Source organism: Manis pentadactyla, chromosome 7, assembly GCF_030020395.1.
Source record: "Manis pentadactyla isolate mManPen7 chromosome 7, mManPen7.hap1, whole genome shotgun sequence".
Taxonomy (NCBI): Eukaryota; Metazoa; Chordata; class Mammalia; order Pholidota; family Manidae; genus Manis; species Manis pentadactyla.
The window spans coordinates 71784853-71809615 of NC_080025.1; the positions used below are offsets into that span (position 1 = coordinate 71784853).

At 40.0% G+C, this 24763-nt stretch overlaps 1 protein-coding gene across 27 annotated transcripts in view; it reads left to right on the plus strand.

Annotated features, from left to right (window-relative positions):
• The window catches only part of ADAM22 (ADAM metallopeptidase domain 22), a 238033-nt gene extending 217714 nt beyond the window's left edge, over positions 1-20319 (plus strand). For 8 of the 27 annotated variants that reach the window (XM_036911799.2, XM_036911798.2, XM_057504477.1 and 5 more), the window contains 6 exons: positions 2180-2280; positions 2625-2691; positions 4916-5026; positions 7205-7291; positions 12922-13045; positions 16510-20319. In XM_036911799.2, the coding sequence (XP_036767694.2) occupies positions 2180-2280; positions 2625-2691; positions 4916-5026; positions 7205-7291; positions 12922-13045; positions 16510-16647 (628 nt within the window). In that variant the 3' untranslated portion in view covers positions 16648-20319. Of the gene's footprint in view, positions 1-2179; positions 2281-2624; positions 2696-4915; positions 5027-7204; positions 7292-8596; positions 8627-12921; positions 13046-16436 lie in introns of those variants that run through there. The other 19 variants (XM_036911803.2, XM_057504478.1, XM_057504482.1 and 16 more) reach the window with 9 other exon arrangements.
• The last annotated feature ends 4444 nt before the right edge of the window (positions 20320-24763 follow it).

The window sequence follows — 24763 nt, forward strand, 5'->3', positions numbered from 1 at the left end:
TGGAAACAAAAGTTAAATGAACAACAACCCAAATCTATATGGAAACCTCAGGGCTTTTTAACCTTGCTCTTAAATGGCTTGAGAAACCATAATATTTTATAATATTTTAAACGGTGAGCTTTATGTCATGTTTGGTAGTCAAAGAAAAAGGTTACTGTCATGCTTCAGTAAAGCAGTTGTTAAAATTAATTGGTGATATAAATGCTGCATTAAATATTTTTACATTGTAAATATATCAAAGCTAAGCTTGCTGTGAATCATGTATTTGAATATTATGATTTTTGCCTTTTATTCCTGGATGGATGATTTCTAGGCCTTATAACTTAGAGCTTGGTTGCCAAATTAACTTAAGTATATTTATTGTTTGTCTGAGTTTTATAAAAGTACAGGTGGGGTCAATATATTATTTATATGTTTTAAACTTTGATGCTATATTTTTGCTCCATGATCTTGAGGTAGATAAGGCCACTTAAAATTCTGCATGTTTTAGAATTGCTTAATAAAATAAAGTGATAGAAGAAATGAATAGTTGCAGTGTTTTAGGAAATGAGACCTACATTCACATTGAAGGAAGCTAAAATATTCCTGTTGGAAGAGTTTCTTTAAAATTGTTGTGGAGATGTAATGAATAGAGAAAAAGATTTGATAGCCCCATGCATTACTTTGTGCCCAGTAGTTACTTTTAGACTGAAGGGGAACCTGCTAGTTTATTGAGAAGAAACGTGATGTCTTCTGGAGTTCTATAGAGCTGGATCACCTGTAAAAATTCTACAATGGATCCCACTCTTCATAAGCGATCAGGAAGGAGAATAAAAGGAATTAGTGAGTTGTGGAAACTCCACTTTATGTGGAACTATCTTAATAAGCACGAAGGATTGCTTTAACTCAGATAACAGCTCTTAAAGCAAAAGTAAAAATCTTAGTTTTTGCTCAGAGTACAAGTCTATATAATCATGTTCAAAAACTTTTATTCTTTTAACTTACTGGTGGTTTTTTGGCTAAGAGAGTAAGATCTACTTAAATTCTCTCAGTATATAAATATTTTCTTAGTCAAGTATTTAATTTTAAATTAAATACCATGGTAAATAGGTGGACAAATCAATGGATTCCAAGCAGAATTTCTATTGGCCTTTGGTACAAAAGAGTCATTTTATAATTAGCAGATTATGTTGAAAAGTCCTAATCTAGGGAATTAATATGTAAATAATTGTGCTGAGTTCCATTTATTTTCATTTGTCAGTAGAAGATTCCTTTTAAAATAGACATTATTTCAATTAACTGGAATGATATATGGAAAGAATTTAAGTATAATACTATTTTCTAAAGTATCTCAAGGAAAGCTTAAAATACTGATTTGAATAATTCCCCAATTTTAGCACAATCTCAGTGGGTTACAACTTTCAACGAGTTAAAAGTCTATCAAATTATTCTCCTAAGTAAATATAGTTTGTCAAAATGCTTTTCTTATATGGTACAAGGTAGGTTTGTAAATTTTGCTTCTTGCAGAGAAATAATTTATAAATATGGCAGGATACAAATGGCAGAAGGGCTTAATGGTACATGGGCTTTGTGAGAGACACTTCCATGATAAAACATCTGATTCAGTTCACTTAGCAGACAATAACAGTACTACATTTCTGGGGCCCATATTTGTGGAGAAAATGACAATTCTCAGAAAATTTTATTGCTTAAGAAAACCTAAATATTACTTTGGTAAAGGTTCACCAGGTTCAACTGAGCAAATCTTAATGAAATCTCTTGGAAGTCCATGTTCTCATAATATTTGAATGGAAACCATTGCTTTACAATTAAGAAACATCTATGGTGGGACCCCATTATAACTCAGCTGCTCAGGTTATATAATTGAAATATGTATGAATTTGCTATATGTGGTTGCTGTGTTCTGGGGAATGTAATTGGCTTGCACTGTATCCTGATATTTTTCTATTATGAACTATTGTAATGGGGTTCCATTGTATTTGACTTTTCTTAAATTGAATGTTGTGTAATTCTGCCTTCTTCATGAAGACTTTCATGTTCTCTTCATTCTTTCATTTCAGATTTTTTTTTCTTTCTTGATTTATTTAACGCACAGAAATGCTTAGAAATTTTGCTTACTGACTTCAAGACATTCATTTGATTATATTTTTGAACAATATATACACATTTTCAATTTCAGGTCAAATGGACTCTCTCATTCTTGGAGTGAAAGGATTCCAGACACAAAACATATTTCAGACATCTGTGAAAATGGGCGACCCCGAAGTAACTCTTGGCAAGGTATATAGGGCAGCATTCTGAATGCGTCTGTCCACATAACCCAAATTCTGTTTTCTGTGTTTCCTGGTTGTAAAAGATTGTTCTTTCCTGTAAGCTTTAAACTCTTCCCCTAATAGAGAAGAGGGCATTTGTTATGAGTCCAGTTCTTTGTTTCTTGGATGGGAAAACTGGGATTCGGTAGTACCATTGTACCAGACACAGTGAGAAGGCTACAGAGGGCTGTAAAGCCCTGTGTTCTGGGGCTCTGCTGGTTATGAATTGTACCTGCTTGAAACACCATGTAATTAAACAACCAGCGAATGCTTATTTATATTCAATTCTAGCTCTAAACCGTCTTTTTTCAGGTAACCTGGGAGGCAACAGAAAGAAAATCAGAGGCAAAAGATTTAGACCTCGGTCTAATTCAACTGAGTAAGTCAGAACCTCTAATGCAAAAGGACATTGCAAGGTCCTGTGCCATTTCTGTGAAAAGTTAATTAACCAGATCTTCAAAGAATTGTAAACCATGCCTCTGGTTTTGGTTTAGTCCTTTTAATTCCTTTTTTTTTTTTGCCGTTCCAAAATTAACCATGGCTTTTCTCTTTTACATAGGCATCTCCGCAACTGTGCCCATACCAATACTCACTAATAGTGGGGTTTTCACCCTCACTGCAGGCTTTTTCCTCCAGTAACCTGCCATTGTGGTGTCTTGGTTCTGTTGGAAGGGAATTCTGATAACATCCCTTTCTTCTCATCACCTGGGGTCCAGCCATTTCAGAGGGGTCACCCTTCCTCTCCCAATATTCACACAGCCTAGAAGCAGGCAAGGGAGGTTCCCCCGTCCTAGAGCATGGTACTGCTCCCAGTGGGAATCCACCGCTCCGAGGGCTTCATGGCTGCAATCTAAGCATTATCTCAGACTAATAGAATACGTTTCACTTTTAAATGTTCCTTCTGAGGATATTTAAAAGGGCATTTACCTAAACCTGCTCTTTAATGACTCATTGTCACCAAATGCAACACTATGGAGTTTTAAATGATAGCCACACTTTTTTTTTAGTAGGGGTGGGGTTGGAAGTTACTTTTAAAGCCATTTATAATTAGGTAAATGCCATGCACTTTTTTTGTTCTTCTCTCCACTTCAGAAAGTACAACAAAACCAAGCTTCCTCAAACTTTTTATCTCCTATCATGGAATAAAACACACCCTTGGTATCCTTCTGGACCTTGTCACCTGGTTTTAATTAACCATACTTTTTTGACTTACATACATTTTTTGTACTTATTTCTCATGGCTGAGATAGTTATTCCCAGGGTCTCTATTTTTTCTTCATGCCTTAACACTTAGCAATCTGAATGGCAGGTATCTGTTAACTGCTTGTCCAGAACTTACGCTAGCTTTTCCATCGTCCACCCTGCCTTTCTCAGTAAGGAATAATAACTTTGCCCTGAAATTGTACCTTCCTGCTGATGGTATTGTCTTGTACGTGTCCTGACACGGTTCGCCTTAGAAGCCATAGATAGGTTCACATGATATCATTGCATGGTCCAGAATGGCATCATAGAACTTCATCATAAATAACTAATTGTTGGAGTTTATCTTTCACATTCCCAAAGTGCTTGGAAGCTTTAGGGCTCATTGTGGATAAACTCTTCTTGGAATGTTGTTTGATTCGGTTTTTTCTTGCATGAGGTCACCCAGTAAGAGCTCATCTCAGCTGCTTACAAGAGTACAGATAAAACTGCTAACTATTCTCCAGAACTTCCTTTGTACACTGTTCTAACAGTATTGCCAGTATTTCACCAGTATAACAAAGTTTTGAAAACCTCCATGTAAAAAAAAAAATCCAGCATTATATTAAAGCTAGGTGTTTAGGGCCCAGAGAATGCTTGGTGGTTAGCACAATTCAGATAATATTTTTATAGTGCAATTGCTTATTTTTTAAAAATTTCTGTAGAAGTCCTGTCCACATCATGTGAAAAAAATTATGATACTACAGATTGCCCTTGAGAAATCTTGCCTGAGAGATAAAGTTATAACATTTAATAAGACATCATACTGAAATCAGCTTTGTGAGGAAGAAGTGCTTAGGACTCCCTCAGATTTTTCAAGCTTTTCAAATTTGGGTTACATGACATGTTAACTGAAAGGGACCAAGTCTTTGAAGTTGACCAGTGTTCTCACCACCTTATTGTTTAGGCACTATATAGATGTATTTTTTTTTCTTAAAAAGAGTACTAATACAAAGCATATCAGGGATCTGTATTTACAAGAGTACAGACAGGTTTTTTTTTTATACTTCCAGATTTGTTAAATAACCCCTTTTGTCTCTGATATAACAGTATAATTTGGGTGACTGTAAGAGCAGAATGACTATGGACAAACATATCTTTAAAAATTTTTAGATTATGATGTATTATCAGGTCTGTTATCTCAACCTTCCCTTTAGTACCTCATCTTCTCACAGGATGAGGAAACATCGGGACATGAATTAAAACATGCATCACAAATGCATACTCGGCTAGTTAACAACATAAAATGTCCTTGTTTACTGTTTTGTTTTTCCACTCAAAGCTTTTGCATCTTCCTCACTGTTGTACATGATGTAAAAAAAGGTTTTGGCTTAGACTTTGTATTATATATTGTGTTTTTACAGGAGGGAGCCCCAAGCACCTGAGCCTGGGCACTCCCTCGCCCAGACAGTCCCATCCCAAGGCATAAGCCCAGGGGGCTCTGACAGCCCCCAGACAGGGAGTCTGGATCACAGGTCAGTCTCCACCTGCCCCCTCATTCTGGGCTGCCACGTAATCTCCCTCCAAGTACCTTCCTTGGCTGAGAACAGGGCCATTTGACCCCCAGTGTCTGCTTGACGGTAGTCCAGCCAGCACCAGCTAGTTTTCCTCTGCCTTTCCATCCTGGAGAATACAAAGAGCTCTCCTCTCCTAACGCATTTTTTTTGCATGCTGCGCTACAAGCCAAGTCAAGCTACATAGGCAGGTGTATAGCAGCTTGATGAAATCCCATCCCTCCAGCCGCCATGACCTAGAGATGTTAGGAAGCTCACTGTGAAGTCACTTTCACAGAAGCAACACCATTGAGAGCTTTCCTCAATGACCTCTAGTGAAATGGCCACACATCCTGAGATGCTTCCTGAAATGGAGGAAAAGGCCCTTCACATGCAAGGCAAGCCATGTGGCTGCAGGTTTCATGGAACAGCCAGAACACCAGCCCTTTGAGCTTCTAAGGTTGGCAGTGGAAGGAACACGTGGCCTCCTCCTGGGAGCGGCTGACTGCTTGTGGGTGACTCAGTTTGCCATGTGGCTACATTTCACCCGACAGTATCAGCATGGGCTTTTTCTAAGGTTTTCCCCAGGCCAGAGCATTCACTAGCCTTCATCTGTGGCTGCACTTGCTTTTGGACTTTTTGTTTGGAGTCTCAGGGGAAATCTTCATGCGGGTTTTGATTGGCTATCTCTGTGAAAATCTTAAGTGGGCAATGATTGTGGCTAAAGGCAAGGCTAGTGCAAGTTGTTCCTCATTCATGGATGCGACCTTAGCAAAAATGGTCTTATAAACATAAAAGGCAACCAGACCCTCTCAGGAGGGAGCTTCATGAATGATTTTGTGGTGTACGTTGGTTATAGGTAAAAATGAGAGCAAAGCACTTGGGAAAACAGTTGTCTGATTTTGTTTACATAACTGTGAAAATGTAGTCTTGATTTAAATGTGTTTTTCAAACTAAAGAACTAAAACTAAATATGGAGGAAAGAAGCCAACTTTGACTGAAAATGAACAGTGTACTTTATCATTTCCCATGATTTGTTTCCAAATGACTTCAGAAGTTTTATAGAGCTTGTGTCTTGTCTCTAGTGTCTTTTGAAGTTACTTTTTAAATGAGAAAAGTCAGTGAAACCTCCAAATTCTTCCAAGCTGTATTTGTGGAATCTATAATTATTTTATGAAGGTACATTCTAAGGGGATGTGTTTTTTGCTTGGTGGCCTGGGTAAAAGTCAAAAGAAACTGAGAAAACAACAATAAAACCTGCACTCCCAATTTTACTATCTTTTCGGTTTTCCTTTGCACAAGATTCTGATGGAGACAGACCCATCAGGGAAATGCTAACCAAGGTCATGATCATCCTGTGGGAGTCCCACACATGATTCATGATCAGACAATCAGAAGGCAAATTCTGAGGGCCATTTCCTAATGGAAGCTTGAACATTTTAGTCTTAATGCACTTTAGGAGTGCATAAAGAGGAGGAAGGAACATTGCAGATGTAACTCAGTTACTTAACCCAGCTCAGGATCATGGAGCCTGCCTGGTTAGTACTTAGTATGTCTTGGGGCTCCAGGATTAGAAGAGTGGGATCCCTTCCACTCCTGGTAGGGCCAGCTGGGACACGTTTCTCATTAACTCCAGCTGGGGATCTGCGATTGGGAGTAAGACGGATGCCATGTTAAGTCTTTCCTTGCATACTGGAAAGAGAACTTTGCTCCTTTTAATTGTTCTTGGGGTGTTATAAACCCAAACACCATGTTGGAATTACTGCCATCTGAATTTTCTCAAAAAAGCACCGTTATCATTTGAAAACCAAGGAGCCAAATGAGAGGTGGCCTGGGAAAAGCCACTTTGGAGGTGGGTGACTGGGCCTGCTGATAATACTATGACTGAAAGAGAGCTTCTAATTCACTTTGGGAGACCACTGGGAAGGTTTTCCCTGAAATGCTGAGTACATTCTAGAATGCCTTGAGCCTTGTTGTAGCTGAGTTTATCCTCATGTCATTGTACAGACTGCCTCATGTTCACCCAACACCCATCCTGGTTTATTTGCCATAGTCACTTGCATTTGGAGGGTGAAGAACATCCTTGCTAAGCTTGTGCTGTGTATTTTCAGATTTTCTATCTTGTTCTGCTTTCTTTGTTCCTTCCATTGCTTTCTGCAGGTATTTAAACCCATGGTTCAAAAGAGACTATAATGTAGCTAAGTGGGTAGAAGATGTGAATAAAAACACTGAAGGACCATACTTTAGGTATTTTATAAATTAATTTTATATCCTTTTCAAACTCTCCCAGCACATACAAATACTGTAGTGTGACTGGCTCTCCATCTTGTATCTCCCAATACAAGTTCCCATAGGTGGAAAAGGGTCCTTGTTTATTTGCTGCCTTTGATCTCTGTTTTTGACTTCGTGAGCAAGTCTACTTCTTTTCTGAATGTTTCAAATGAAGCCATTTGAAAGGGTTGCCATTTAGTGCATGTCACTATCACCATCTTGAGCTTTTTAGTAGCTTTCTCTTCATTTTATGCTATGTAGTGTTCTATGGGCATGAAACATACTTTCCACTAATAAAGCAACACTATTAACCTGAACAATTTAATTTCTAGAATAACAGCGGTTTTGTAGTGCATTATTCCTACTTCCTGCCTTAAGAGTGCATAGTGCATACGAACACTCCAGGGAAAACATGAAAAGAAATGGAATGAAGCATGGTAGAATTTTACCTATAGTACAAACAATGATTTGATGTCACTTGAAAATTTTTGAGAGAATAGTAACCACATAAGAGTGTATAGAATAAGTTTAGATTTTATTCGTTTACTATGACCATTTGTTACCAGAGGAGGGCCTTCCCGAGAAGGGTTTTATGGAATCTCAACACAGCACCTAAGGAATTTTTATGCTAATAAGAATGTTGTTGTCTAACACTTCAAAGAGAACAGGAAACAGATGGGAAACATATTCTTGATTCACAAAAGAGCAGATAGAGTAACCCTACATTTTAGAAACTATTGAGTTTATTCAGCCCACTGCAGGTCAGTGTAACATTAGAAGTCAGAATTTCCAAGAGCTCTTAATGGCATGTTTTCATTCTTTATAATATCAAAGTGATTTCCTAGAGTTAAATGTACACTGTATATCTGACTGTTTTGAGGGCAGCTAATATAAAGAAGAAATACAGATTCAGTTACTCTTCTGAACATAATAAATTTTCAAATTACTCATTGCCATGACTTGGGTCAACATTTAACAGATGTCAAATATGTATGCGTATTTCACTCTCAGCACCCATATAAGGTGATTTGCTCTTCCAGTGTACCATTTAGTTTAGATATGTATAGTTTGAGAAAATGATTAGACTGACTTGCATTTTAATCTGATCCATACATTTGCATATACCCCAAGGAAATCATATTCTCTGCCTGCTCACAGAATATATGTCCTGCTTTTAGACCCCGCCTTTCCCTCCTGCCCTGTCCTTCTGCTTATACCACTTTCCCACACTGAACCTCATGCACATAACACTCACATTCAACGTCCCACCCTCACCTGTAGCTCTCAGGATGGCCAACGTCAGGAAGACAGGTAAGATGATTTTTGAATATTATTTGAAATCTTGACTCACCTGCAGTCCTGTTTCTTTCTATTTTCCTCAGGCTTGTGGGCAGATGTAATTTGTATTGGCCATGCAACCAAAACAGACAGACTTTGGTCCCATATGGACTAAGGCTTTTATACCTCAGTGGTCTTAGCATTCTTGCAGCAATAATTTGTGAAATGGTACTCCGGAAGAGTTGATTCACCTCCCCTGGGTGAGCTGAGTAGTGTATGAGTCTCCCAGAGAAGAGTTGCATTTCTTAAAATCAGCACCCAGGTCTGCCCAGAAGCTGCATGACTAAACACAATTTGGATGGGGAAATGCTTTAGCGCCCTTAGTTGCATGTGCAGAACTGCAGGACAGTTTTAGAGGGTTCCCTTATCTCCTCTTTTAATACCGAATATCCATTCCCGCCATGAGTAGTCAGGTTCAGAATTAATTGTTAAAAACCTGTATTTATGTTTAAAAGCTAGATATAATTCAGTGACGGTTTATAATTTAACTGTCATTTTTGGATTAATAAGGGTTATATTGATAAGACATGAAAATCAACACAGAATTTCTGTGAGAGTTGTAAATAGTAGAGACACCCCAGAGCTTTTAACATAACAATTGTAATGCAACAGAGAGAATTTGTCTACTCCTCATCCATGCCTAGCCTCACAGAGGAGGCCCGAAGCGCCTTGGCTTCTGCTTTGCCAGCCCCAGGTTTAAGCACAGATCGGCCTCATCTGCCACCAGGTCACTCAGGATTACCTCTCCTGCCGAAACCACCCCTGAGAGCAACGGCACTTAATCAGTCACCCTGATGGGGTGGGGTTTGTGGCATTCTTTCTAAAATGCAAGTGGGACCTTGTGACTTAAGTAAACCGGGCCAAAATACAGTCCAGCATTTAAAATACAGTCTCCACATCACGACAGAGAGCAAAGCAAATGCCAGAAGATTCTGAGCTGTCAGAGCGCCTCAGGTGTGCTCCCTTACCCAGTTCTGCTAGGACCCTGACAGCTCGTTGTTATCAGTGGATATTCAGGTCCCTGAGAAGGAGTGGCTGAGGGCCAGGCAGGAGCGTTATCCCCTCCCCGTGGGACCTGGGGCAGTTCTCTTGGTGACGGTCCTTTACAAGCACCTAGAAGGCATCTTGTTGGTCTTATCTAGTTGATTATTTATGTCATCAGTGGTTTCTGAGTCCAATGTCATGATCCTATGGATAATAAAAACTAATAATAACTGAAAAGAAACTAATAATAACTCACGTATTGAGCGCCTATGGTGTACCTTTATTTCTCACAACATCATGAGCCGTAGGCATTCTTAGTCCCTTTGCAATGGTGGAGGAACTGAGGCACAAAGAAAGACTCAAAGTAGCACAGCTAGTAAGACAAGCCCAGACTCTGTTCCCCTTCCATAGCACAGTAGTGACTTAGAAGCGGCAGGGTGCATAAAGGGGGCTGAACTCCTATCCCGGGCTACTTTAGGACTCCTGCAGGGTTAGCCTACTCTAAAATTCACGTCTGAAGATAACCAATGAATAAGGGTGGGTCTGTGTTCCTCGTCTGTGACTGGCCTGGTTTTAGCCTGTTCTGGGGGGCAGAACGGAATTGAGATTGGCCTTGTGAGCCTATCTGCAAGAGGCAAGCCCGGGTGGTCTGATTGGGCCCCAGGATACACCACAAGCCAATGACACACAGACACACCTTCAATTCTTAACAGTACATTTATAGCTATTACGGTTTTAAAAAATGCAGTCCTGAGAGTGGCTACTATTTGTCCAAAGACTCCTTTGTAAGTGCCTGCCTCTCAGTGAACACCGGATTGGGACTGACAGGCAGGAGCCCGGGTCAGAAAAGAGCCTGGTGAGAGTTTTGAAGAAATGTCTGTCTTAGCTATTTATGAGAAATTTTGAGCCTTTTTATTTTCCCTAAACTGACTGACTCTGCCTTGTTCTCTTATTCTGACTCCTGCTCTGGCACCCCCCAGATAATCCCTTCAGGCTGTCACACACCTCCCAACCTCCAGGACCCCTCGCCCCTCCTAAAACTGTCTTGCTTGGCTTCTCGTCCTCTCACGGTCCGAAGTGTCAGTTAACTAGTGTGAGAAGTTAACATACACACAATTTCTTTGGGGTTCTTAAGACTCATCTCATTTTCATTTTCATTCATTATTGGCTTTGGCCATGGAAAGATATTCGAGGAGAAGACCAGACTCTCAGCATACCTTATTGGAGTGGCCTTGTATGTGTGCAAAGCTTGTCCTCTGCACCCATGGCCAAGTGAATGGCTGGCATGACTGTGAAGCTCTACCCTAACAACTTAAGCTATAGACAGATAAGCACTGCAGCAAATTAAAAAGAAGTTAAAAATAAAGCTCATTTTGCATGACCCCCCTAAAGTAAGCAAGGATTGAGTTGTTTATGTACCTGGCTAGCTTTCCTGAACTGGATATCTCAGGAGTGATGAGGCTAAAAATCTGAACTCAGTTTGATAACCTTTTGCTTTTAGAAATATGTATTTAATATCTAAATATGAACATTTGTCTGCATTCTATACATGCTGAATTTGTTTCCTAAATATCATAGTCCTATTTGAAATGTTTTCTGAAAGTTAAAAAAATCATTAATTTCCAAGTTAGAAAAGTGTGCAGTAGTACATTGCTTTATTAGTACTTTAGGGGATTGAAGTACGAATGTCCTTAGTTCCACCCATCTGCCCCACAGTGGAAAGCATTAACACAAAAGAAGTCGAACAGCCATAATATGCTTAAGTGTTCACACTAAAAAGTGATCCTGGATGTTTCCCCAAAACAGAGGTAACATTAGGAGTTACAGATTTAAAGTGAATTCAGTCATTCCCAATTCTTAAAACCAAGCAAGAATGTTCACTTGGATCTCAGGGTTTGTGGGAAAAATATTTTCAAACCTTGCTTGAATTCTGTGTCCATAAAACGGAAACCTATCTGAAAACTACAGAGGACCTAGAGCAAAGGATAACATATGGATGAGAACCAAAATTTAAAATAATTGAGCATAAAGACATCTTTTTGCTGTTGCATGGAGTGCAGGCAGGGTCTCCCCTCCCTCCATGCCCCCCACCCCTGACTCCTTACCACTCCCAGGCTGTCAGTCACTCATACAGATGAGGTGTGTCCTGCTGAAATAAATACTTGTGTCTAACGTGACCTATAACCAGTGTAGGTGGGACCTAACCACATTGTACCAGGAATTGAGAAGTCATGGGTATGTAGTGTTAATATTTGTGAATGGATAGTTACTGCTGAATGATCACATCTGTTTCCCATTGATACAATATGAGTGGAAAAACTCATTTGTCTTTTTTTTTTTCACTTAAAAGACAAGATAGCAAATGAGGGCTCTTCCAAGTGTGCTCAACTTAGTCGCAAATATTACCACTGCACATGCAGAATCAAACAAGAACAGCATAATACACCATAGCTTACATATATCTTTCATATGGAATAGCTCCATGATGAAGGTGACACGTTATCCAAATAGGAAGGGTTTTTGTGTTTTATTTAGCTTTCAGTAAAATTCCAAAGTATAGCCACCTTATTGGCATGACAAGTATACCCTATATGTTATCAAGATTTACTTCTGTGGCATAGAATCCTCCCCTATACAGAAATGCTGATTGTAGGGACTAATCAAACCATTTTTGTATGTTCTCATCAGACTCTGTTGGCTGGAACTCTGCACTCCTTACTGCTTGCATGTTTACTAATTTATTATTAAAACCCGGTATTTGCCTTTGTTCTTTCACCACTAACACACTGGCCTCTGAATGCATGAGTTTTGTGTGAACTGGTGTGTGACTTAGCAACTAATAAATGTATCAGTTGTATTATATTTTCAGATCTTAAAAATAGAATTGAAATTACTGTACATCTTTTACATTAAGTGGTAAAAGTAAGAATATTCATATGTTATACACTTAATTTACCATTATGAGCTCTTAGAATAATTATATCCCTTCTCCATTTTAGCTTTTTAATCTGTTCTATAGAAAATTTCACTATTGGCTTTCTAGTTGAAGAGTATGATTTTGTGTACTAACATGTAAACAATCCGTTGCAGTTATGAACTTAGGAAAATAAAATCCCAGCATTCCAGTGTTGTAAATGCCAGAGTATCTCCCAGCTGTTAAACCTTTGCAGTAGTGACCCATGAAAATAGAAATCAGAGAGTTTGTTCTGAACCCACTTTTCAGTTATGAGAAAAAGATATTAGGCAATCACATAATATTTATTTCATGTGTTTCAACGTCCCAGGACACTCTCTCCTGCCAAGTCTCCTTCTTCATCAACTGGGTCTATTGCCTCCAGCAGAAAATACCCCTACCCAATGCCTCCACTTCCTGATGAAGAGAAGAAAATGAACCGACAAAGTGCCAGGGTATGTGTATATATTAATCATTCATGGTTATATATTTATATATCTTTTTATTCATTGTAACAGATGTAGTAACAACCTGAAACAGACAAAACAGGGACTGTATTTGCTTTTACCTGTTTTCTCATATACCTGGAAATGCCAGAGATTATGTAAATAGCCTAACTTCTGTGCCCAGTTTGCTTATTCAGGCCTCTCATTGGCTGATAACAACCCATCAGGATTTTACAGATAGGAACCTGGGGTTGGAATTTGGATACGGAATGGGGATTTGAAAATCTGTAATATTAGAAGAATATGACAATAGTATGGTGAAATTTAGAAAGCTTAAACATATATGGAGTTTTAAAACATATTTAAAAAGTTAAAACATATATGGAGTTGGTTATTTGTATAAAAATATGATTCACCAGAACTTTCATTTCATTTGAATACTGGTCCCCTTTTACACTGTAATAATGGTTCTGCTCAGTCTCATAGCATTTACGGGAACACAACCATTATGAGAAATTTGAGATACAGTTGAGTTTAGAGAGACAGACCAGCCCTCAGAAGCTTAAATGAAAGATATAATGAAAGAATAATTATCTTTATTGATATCCAACCTCTGTTGTTGTTAGTTAACCTTTAATGTTGATCCTGGAAATAATTTTGCAATAAAATAACATAAAGTTTTAAAAGCCCAGGCAGATTTCCCTGTTGTTGGGTTCTTGGTTCTGAGACTTTAGTTTTGAAAGATATTCAGAGTCTTTTCACTCCTGAACTTAAATTATGGGGTTCAAGGTAAACTTGGACCATTCAGATTTTAACTCAATTAACTCAGAGTCAGTAAGAAAACACCACACATTAAAAGCAGATTCGATTACTATAATCAAAAAGATTTTGAAAGCAATCAGTGGTGTTTATATGTTTCATATGTTATATGGGAAATGGTGGGAAGGAAGAAGCTAACTCAGATTCTCAGCATGCAGCTTTCTGTCCTTAAAAAAAAAAGACTTGTTAATAAGCCTCCAGTTGTTCATGATGTGAGCAAGTGATAATGAAATCCAAGGCCCATGTCATTCCTTCCCTCTCTAGGGAATTGCTGAAGTGTAGCATATTACTCCCCACACCCCACAATAAATTGTCTGTTTTGATTTTTGCTCTACCTGGTTGTGAACATTCTTTCAGCTGTTGTCATGCTAGGGTGTAGGCCCTTGACACTCCCACACAAGAGCCTGTGAAAATGACAACACCCAGCAGAGATGGCTGGTTCCCTGCCCTCCCCTGGGCTGAATGGATGACTGTGAAGACAGTAGCCTTTGGGACAGTTCTGTGAAGAAAGGTCTGGTTGATTCTGTCCAGTTTGGAACATCCACTTGAGCTTGTAGCAGAATCGTGCAGAAGAGGCAGACGCTGTCCTGGGCTGTTTTTGTGGGCCGTGAGAATCAAGCACGCAGACTCTGTTACAGCCATCTAGCAGTGGCTGAGGGTATGCCTAGTCCTAAAAGTGATGGCTCGGTGATTCCGTGCTCCCTCTTCCTCACTGCGATCATCCTGACGCTCAGGTCTCCCAGTGTCATCCACTTGTTCCTCTCCTCTTTCTGCAAGCTGTCACTTACTCAGTCTTCACAACCATTTGGGAATACACCGGCTGAGGCTGAAGTCTGAACTCTCTACTACTACATACCACCACTTGAGCACCAATCCAGATCTTTTCCCCACACATTCTATGAGCTCCCTGTTTAACCATTCATTTTCATTTGTCTTCACCAACAGGTGTCATCCATACACAAAGATCCTCACAGTTGAGAGATTTGGTTTCCAAAGAGTGAGGAAATGGGTATGTTTTTTAATGAAAAGGACAGATGAAGCCAAATCTAAGGTATATAACACAGAGTATTATGGTATGGCCTTCAGAGCAAGATTTCCATGAAGATTCAAGTGAACATATTAAGGGAACCAATAGAGAAACATCCACTTAGTCCCTTAGCTCTTTCTCCTGTTTCTTTCCTAGAAACTCATTAGGTATACAGCAACATGCCCCAGACTCCCATTAAAAATAGAGATAGATGGAAATGGGATGTAACCTAAGTCACACTGGTCTTAGGCTTTCTTTGTTCATATTTATGGTAATTATACCCAAATCATAGTGCCTGCAAGTATACTCTGTTAGCTTGGTCTTTTCTTATTTTTAATATTGGCCTGCCTTCTCTGGTGAACAGAGTTGCATTCATATTTGATCATGCCTAAGTTATTTTAGTCCATGAAGGCTATTGCTGAATGTTGTAGAAATTAGATATGAACAGAGCCAGTACAAAGAGCTGGGGGCAGAGGCCAGGTAAGGGAAAGGATGAAAGAAGTAAGGAACTGACACCCTGCCCTGGATGCAACTTTCTACTCTGCTGTCAGCTCCTGAGAGAGGATCGTTTTCCAGGAGATTGTGATGGAACTAGAGAGGGTGCACCCTGCTCAGGTCCAGGGCAGTGACTTTAAAGGGCATCGTGGTCGAATTGATGGATCACATTTTCCTAAGGTTCTTACTAGCACTGGCTGAACACTGGGAACACTAGGAATTGTCTAGAGGACTTTTAAATCATACTGATGCCTGAGTCCCACCCAGAGATATTTATTAAGTTGGTGTGGAGAAAATGGAAGTTCCTATGGCCAGGATCCTCACCTGACCCTAACCTACTTGATGATGTAATTGGCCTGCTGCTAGGCTATTGCTTCCACACCCATTGGCAATAAGCTATTATTGACTGAGTCACTATTTAAAGAGCTCTGCCCAGAGCACTGGGCAGAGGCAGAGATGGACAAGAATTATGGACCTTCAGACTGCTGGATGCAGATGGGATTCTAGTGCTCAACCTACCACCGGGAGAATAAAGCTGGGTGTAAACCTTTTACCCCAAGACTGTTCCATTGTCATTCCTTGGTCTCACTGACTCCATAGTGAACTTGCCTGGGGCTGAAACCTTCAGGCAGGACAGTTGGTGTGGTACTGAGGCAGTGGGTTTTTAAACCATGCCTAGGTTATTGAAAATCACTACCTTAACTGACTATGTCAGAATCATGGGGAAAAGAAGGGTGTGTGTAGTTTGAAAAAATAATAATATTTAAAGTATTTTCTTTCATTTGAGACACAGTGTTTAACTTGTTCAAAATTTCAAGTAGCATTTAAATGAGGATTTTTATAGTAAAAGGTGGCAGTTGTTAAAAAGATTGAGATACAGGGTTAGAGAAAAGAGCTAAAACTGAGTGTTTATTTCATCCTTTGATTTGACTTTGCAAGAGTGCATCCACAATCACATGAGTATGGATGGAACCACCTAATTTTTTTCATCTTCATAGCTCTGAATATGTCTGTTTCCTGCTTTCACATTGTGCAATTTTGCTTTTCTCTGTTGTACAGCTATGGGAGACATCCATTTAAGAGCAACTGTTTACATGTGATACATCAAAACTGTTTACTTCAACTTTTATAGAAACCCAGCCTCATGGAATCACTGCAAATCTATCTGCTCTTCAGACAAATTGAAGATCCTCTGAGATGCCCCAGAGGAGAGGAAGCCAAGTCCTACATCTGGATACCATTTTCTTTTTGTCATTGGCTTAGGATTTAACTGAACCATGAAAAGAACTACTCAAATGTTACCTTATAACATGGAACAGTAAAGGTACTGGTATGTTAACAGATAATCCGCATGACAGAAATATGTAGAAATATCACTAAGATTAACTCACATGACCCAAATGTAGCAAGTTTCCTAAGGGACAGTCATGGATTCAGAACCTGACATTCTGAAGCACATCCTCATTGTAGACAGCAATGCTATGTGCATGAAGCTTCTGTTTCTTGTTTTCTACATTTAAGGAAACAACATCCCATAATAGACACTAGCATGCAGGGCTAAGGCATATAGGATTTTTCTGCAGGACTTTAAAGCTTCGAGAGGCCACTATCCCATAAGCTAACCTTAAATATGTATTTTTATTTTTGTTTTATCTTTTACTTTTCATATTTATGTCTGCATACAAGGACAATTGTACATATGTAAACATTTTTAAAATAAAAGAAAAGCAGCTGTTACACACAAGTATAATTTGCCAAATGCCTAACAACAGTCACACTCATATCATTGTTCTCCATCAAATGGTCTTTAAAGATTATAAGCTGATGATGATGTAAATATAGTGGTCAACACACTAAATGTGTCCCTCTATAACTGGTATTTGTTCAAAAGAGTGACGTCCCTTTAAACTGTGCACAGTCTGGAAGCAGTTTTATTGAGCAATTAATTGAACAAGAGAACAAAATGCCCTGCAAACTGTGGGGCCTCCACGGCTTCCTGGGGCCGGAGGCCAGTCACACAGCTGCTGTCCTGTCACCAATCCCTGTGGCTGATGTACTGCTTGCTGGGGATCCTCCACTCTGTCCAATTTCCCCCTGGGGGCTGCAGAGCCTGCCTGAGCAGCTGTCACCTTTCAGTACCAGAGCTCCGCTGGTCTCCCCCTGTGGCCTCTGAGCCCCCAGCAGTCCTGCTGAGAACAGCAAGGGCACAAAGATGCACGAGGCCAGAGGTAGCTTCACTTGCCAATACTCTAACCCTCTGGGGCCTCAGGTTTTGTACTTTAACAGAAATTTCTAGCCACTCTTACCTAAAATGAATGACTTGTTTTGATAAAAACAATTTCACACTGTTTATTAAGGCTATCTACCATCAGTGGGACACGCTTCCCAACAGGTCCTTCTGCACAGGCTTGGAAGCAAGACAGTGGAAGATTCTAGAGCTGGGCTGGGACACCTGAGCAGGCCACAGGGTTAACAGACACCAACAACCACGAGTGGGCAGCAACTGCAAAGTCATCCAGATAGCCAGCAGGGGAAAGAATCTGATGTTAACTCTCTTTTTCAACCCATAAAAAAGAGAAATCTCTGTTAAAGCCCCTCTTTACAACCAAAGCGATAGAGCGCAGCTCTGCCATTCCAGAGGGACGCTTCCCTAGGGAGGCAGCACAGTGAGCTCTGAAATTGATGGGGTCAGTCAGACGCTTTGAAGGGAAGAGTACTTCAGAATGTACTCATTTTCTCTCCTTTTTTTTGAGAGGAATGGAATCTGCAGACAGGATTTCAGAAATGTCCTCTAAATTTAACCTCTCCCCATACTGTCCCATAGACAACATCCATTTCCTCTCCATGGCATCACCTGCAATGTCCAAACCACAGGGGCGAGTTAGAGGCCAGTGTTCACACTCTGTGTGTTTCTATCTTCAGTGGCCCTCTCTTCTGAAAGCCTTTGAAGACATTTGAAAAGCAACTTAGTTATCCCAAATTCTAAAGCATAAGCAGCATTTTTCATGACAGGAAGAGGTGTAATCATTGATACTACAGTAAAGTGACCCAGCAGACTGAAGTTTGGGTGATGTTTCCACATAGCTTGAAGCCAAGAACAGAAGGGCAGACAGATTTAAAGATGTAGCAAATAAAGTGGCTTTTGACTAAGAAAAGATCACTTTTGACCAAGTGCACTGAATGTTTTCTGGTATTGACTGTATAAAATGCTAATGTTATAAGCTTTATTTTGACTATAAAAGAGTTTATAGATTTGAATGTAAGGTACCTCATGTAAATATGCTTCCTAGTTATGGTTATACAAGCTCTAATTTGAAAGAATCCACAGATGGCTAGCTACGCCATCAGCAGAGCCCCTCAGCCCTCTCTCTCTTTCCTCACCTTCTCAGTTACTTTTACATGAAAATTATAATTTCAAGTGACAATCAGTAGTACATGCCTTTTGGGAGTGATGGTTGTTCTAGAGGTATATAGTTTATAGTCATCCTCCTTAGTAATAACCTTCATAAGGAACTGAATGAAAAGTGTTTTGTTTGCAGAGATTATGAGATTATGATTTTGTAGTTGCTTGAATGTTCTATTCTGGGTATCTGCTCAATCTAAAATGTTTAAACATTCTTACAGCCATTTGCAGAATTCTTTGTCACGTTTATAATCTCAATGGAATAGTTTTGAGAAGTACCTGTATGTGTATTCATGGTTGGTGTTCTAGATGTAGTCAGCCTAAATATTTATGACTCTTCACCCACTGAGGCAGGGAGAACAGACCCATGGCACTGACACAAGCACAGCATTATTGTTTTTATATATATCTATTTTGGGGAGGAATTTTGAGGCCAAATAGCAATTTGTATCATGCAACTAATACTTATATCCCCCAGTGACCTATAGGACATTTATATGAAGCAGAGAAGAGCAGTTATTTGGCCTTTATGATCCATTGTATGCTTTTCCCTCTCTTTCTGGAGTTCTGTGCATAGCTAAGACTTCAGATTGACAGCCCTGCTACCTGAGATGTTCCGTTTACACATAGTCATTACAGTGGTAAGCTCTGGTTTAAACAAACACTTAGATCTCTTCTCTGTCCTCAAGAGGGTTGAGGAGTAACGGAGTCCTGAAGGGGCTGGCTGGTCAGACTAATTTGTTTCTGTGATCAGCCACCCTTTCTATAGTCAGGAGGTGGCTTCCTCCTCTGGAGTCTCTGGCTAGAAAGTGATTCCTCATCACATGCAATATGTGGAAAGGAATAAACTTCACCATCAGTGCAGCAGAAGGAAGCCTTTTAAAGTGCTGTAGTTGCTGTGTTTTAAAAAGAAACACTGCTGTTCCTTTTTAAAAAAAGTGCAACTAATAAACTGTAGGGTTAAAATGCCAGACATATTTTTCAGTTTGATAGAGATGCTTAAGTGATACTCCAGTTTCCTTCCCTCCCTTTTTCCCTTATCTCTTCCCCTCACTTTAAAAAGGCTTTAAAAATGTGTTTGTACATAAGGTCAGTCCAACATAGATTTCTGAACATAGGATTGATAGGGTTTCTAAAAGAAGTTGCTGAAAAGATAAAATTAGATATTCTGTGCACTTCCAGAGAACGACCATTTGTGTTTGAATTCCGGAACAGGCTTACATTTGTCATTTTTTATTTCTGTTGATTCCCCTGCAGATTTGCATAACTTAATCCTGTCCATTGTCCAGATTTCTCATGGCTACTCTACCTTTTACCTTTTCAAATTTTGTTCTTTGCTTTTTATAGTTTCTTATGGGCTATAGGAAATAGGCTACGTCTGTTCACTTCTCTCAGTGTTTCAAAATCAAGTTTGTCCATTTATTTATTTCATCCATTCTTCATTTCTGTTGTCATGTAGTGCTATTTTAATTATATACTTAGTGCTTTAAATATGTCCTGTGTTATTCAACATGATAATAAATCCTTACCTAAAGAGAAGACTATTTTATCTTTCTTTTACTTAAACTAAAAAAGAAGGGCCCAGAAGGATCTGGAGTAGCTTGCGGAGTATTTGGGAAGTAGAGCAAGGGGCAGCCCCAGTGGAGGGTGGGGAGTGCAAGAGGCCAGACCCAGCTGTCCGCCGCTGCCCTGGGTGTCCCTATGGGTGGCATGGTTTAAATGTTCCTGCCAGTTGGTAAATTGGCACCAGGTTTCCCGTGAAATGCTCTAATGTCCATTTGCAGCATAAAGTCATATTTTTTATGCTCCAAATCATCTTTTTCCTTTCACCTGTTTTCCTCTAAAACTGCCACCCAAATACTTCCTTATTCTTAAATGGAGTCAAGATGAATTTATCATTCTACTAGCTTAAAACATGTAAGCAAACATTTATGTGGAATAGGGCTGAATTTGGGCGCAAATTTGTTTTTTCCCTGAGTTATTCTCTGATTTTGGCTGCAGGAACTTCCCTCCAGGCATGGGAGAGCGCAGGACTTTGCTAACACCTTCCTCCTCTTATTGGATTGTGAGGCACCCCAGACCCCTCTTGTTAAAATCAGCTGAGAGGCAGCCGCCCATCCCGTGTGTGTGCGCGCGCGTGCGTGTGCGTGTGAACAGCCACACCTGCTGGGAACTGCTGGCGCGTGCTCAGAGCATGGGCTCTCTGGCCAGGTGCTTTTCCACCACACCACCCCTCAGATGTGGGGCAAATGCGGATGCAGCAAGACCTTAGGGGACGGGGATAATATTTCTGTTCACACTGTATGCATTGCTTTGTCGGAGCTCCCAGAGTGGAGCATCTTTTGGTTCAGTTTATAAGTAGAAAAGCAAAGCCTTCAAAAACAAAAACCTGCTTAGTATTTTTGTCCTTTAAACTAGGACATAGAATCCTCACTGTAGGGGTTGAGAGATGCTTCCAGACCCTTCCTACCTCCGAAGTCGCTCTCCCTTCAGTAGCTGTCTGCCTTTTTCTCCTGACTAGAAACTTTGTGTCATGGAGGTAAGTCCCTTCTTTGGTTACACTGGCAATTCGGAGAACAGATACAGGAGCATGGCGGGGAAGGAGGCACCGTTTGTCTTCCATTGGCACCGGGTTACGGCCCAGGTTATGCAACTGGCGGAGTGACCGAAGGATTGGTCCTGGTTCAGGATGGAGGGGAGCTAGGAAGCAGTGAGGCGGGAGGTCGTGGGGCATTTAGCAGAGGAGCAGAGTGGAGAACCCAGGAAGAGCTCAGGAGCCGCGTGCCGAGCTGCAGCATGGTGGGGAGAGAGACGTGAGTGCCTAGGACAGGCCTGTGTGCTTTGCAGTTTGAGTTTGGGCTCTATAAGTACTTCATGGTCCCGTTCCTTCTGCCTGGTGGGTGTGTCCCTGTTGCATGGTTCATGGAACCTCTGTTGTACTGGCAGGTGCTTTCTAGGCTGGCAGTGTTTTTGCTCAAGGGCATCATCATCATTTCATGTTTTTAGGTATTCTTGACATTAAAACGGGGAAATGTGCATGTTTTTTGTTTGATAGAAAGGCATAGTCTTTCATAACAAGACTAGCAATCTTGTTAAGATGTGTTTTCAAAATCAAAGATTTCAGAGTTTATGAAGAAAAAGGCGTTTTCCTCTCAGTGTGATTAATTTTAAAAGATCTATACTAATCTACATTTAATTTTAGGGCTTAGCCTCTTCTTACTTGATGAAGTTTAAGGCATGGGTTTGTGTTTTGATGGTCAAGCTCTAAAATAGTGCAGATAGCCCCCAAATCTTTAAACATAGTGGTGCTAAGTTATACCAGATAACACAATACAGAAAAGTGCTGATATGAATTTAAGGATTTATTCAGTAATAATACATGAGTTCTTGCTAAATTATACATGTATATCACTGCCTGATTAGAAACTCCACTTTTCTAATTCACAAAATCAAACTGTGATTCTACAGCGAGTCTTTTTAATGGGTAAAAAGGACCCAACATTTTTGTTTTCTATGGAAAAAAAATTTTTTTTTTTTACACTGACCTCCAAAGTGCTTAACAAAGTTTTTTCAGAGTAACTAAGCATGTACTCCTTTTTTAACTTGCTGGAAGAGTGTGCCCCTCCTATCTATCATCCCCAAAATACAACTTCTTTTAGAAACTGCTGTTCTACCTAAAAATAGTTTGTTAGTCAGTCTAGGTCAGCACTAGTTTCCCACATGTCATCTTCAAGGGGTGATGTCCCATCTACAGATAGAAGCCACTTGGTGGGGAGGTGTTAATCACATTTGGTAACCAGGTAATCATGTGTATATACTTAGTTTGGCTTCATTTTAATACTGTATTCTCTCTGCTACTCTGCACTTTGGGTTCTTAAGCTATTTTAAAACTAACTGGGTTCTGGCAAGCACCAATTGAAGTGTATATGGCAACTGCTTTCCTAAGCAAGTGTGATTTGTGTTATGGCTGTTCAAGTTACAAAATTCTTATATTGTAGGTAAACAAAATCTGTTTTTAAACATCACTGTCACTTGACGTTCAGATTTCTGGATCTTACTAGTATTCACTTCTGAAGCTAATAAGATACCACAGTTTTCTATGTTACTGTCATTGTAACATCAATAAAGTGACTTTCAATAAAAGATTTATGCTATTTTGACACATGACTCCCTTTCATCCTATTTTTCCTCCCAGCCACTGTTTCTCATTCAGAAGCTTTATCTGGGTATCTGGAGGGGGTTCTTTCTGTTCCATGCTGAGCTAGGAGGGAGCATCACCATGATGAGAAATGCAGTCCTTTAGAAAAGCCTGAATGCTTATTGTGTTGGACAGTTTCCTAGCTGGGTGGCAGTCTTCCTTTTAGCCAACCGCTCTGCCTCACAGGTTCTGGCCCTAACAAGGACCACCTTCCTGAAGCCTGACTTGAGTCCGGGAAGTGTTTGCCTAATAAGCCCATCTGTGCTAGGCCACAGCGCTGAGGTTCATGAGTTCACTGACCAGAACATTGTTCCACCTGCGTTTTGTCGTCTCCCAAGCAGCTTTCCCCCATCAGCCTTTCCCCTGGTGTTTGCAGTTCCCTTGCCTGCAGCTCATAGGCTGCTGAGGGAAAGTGTACTCATTTGAAAACTAAGTAATCAAAGTACTGTGTTAATGTGAGAAAAATCGAAGTTGTTGACTAAGGGTTTGTACATTCATTATGAAATTTATGTATTATAAAAATATTTATGGCAGTTACATCTAGCTCCATTTCTTGTACTTATGCTATTTTAGACATCGAATAATTCAGATAAGCTCTGAAACAGTAAGAGCTGAGCAAAAGCGAAGTCTGGTTCAGAGATAACAGAAGTTTTAGCTCACGCGCCATCCCAGGGACAGATGGGACCACTGGAACACCACGCGGAGGTGGAGTCTAAACTCCACTTGGGCTCAGCAGGAGAGAGACGTGACTGATTAAACATGACCACTGTGGCTCAAAGCTATGCCAACTGTCTCCAGGGAAGCAACAGGCTTCCTGCAGCCACAATCCTCTGGAGTGCTTGAAGAGTTAACAAGTACTTTATAAATCATGAATCTCTTCAAACACAAGACTAAAGCACACATCTCCAAAATTAAATTAACATCTTGAGTTGGGGTGATTGGAGGAACTTAATCCTTCAAATAACAAGTATTCAAGTTTGAGCTCAGAGCTTTACTGTGCTCCAGCTCGAAGCTTTAAGAAAAAAAATCAAGAAACAGTTTTAAAGAGGTGGGTGAGGCTGCACTGGAAGCATATAATGAATGAAATGCAGAACACAAGATTCACTTGTAATGAAGGCTTTAGCTATAATTAAAGAAAGGGATGGACACATCAAATTTGTCGGGGTTGGGGGGGAGGAAACTTTCTAACTGCAGGGACATACTGAAGACGAGGCTCCATGCTTTCAGAAACAGTGGAGGTGGAAGACGTAAGACTCACTAAGGTACCAATAACAAAACCGAGTTGATTGAAAATTTCCAGAGACGTTTTTTATAATACTTTAGCATTTACCCAAAGACAATCATGATGCATCACACCTTGGGACTTTTCAAAGCAGTAGGATGGGTCAAATATGGCCCATGACCTTGGGTCAGCGAGGGCCTTCTTCCTTACCACATAAGAGCCACCCAGGAAATTATCATTTCCTTAGGCTATGATTTCCTCAGAGGATCCTGGCGAGTTGGAAGCAAACAGGAGGTCTGGAACTCTGCTGGTTCTTTAAGTCCTCTTCCACCCTTTCTGAACAGCTCCGGCTCAAGCCAAGCTTTGTGGCCTCACACAATGTATCTGGAATAAAACCTCGCCTCACTACATACTATAAAGCAGGCTGCTGTATTATTAAATACACAGCCTAGGGGTGACTACTTGACATAAGTATATAATTTAGGGTTTAAGAAATATTTATAAAATGAATAAATATATTTTAGCAATATCTGAAAGAAAAATTAGTGAAATGAGGCTGAAGA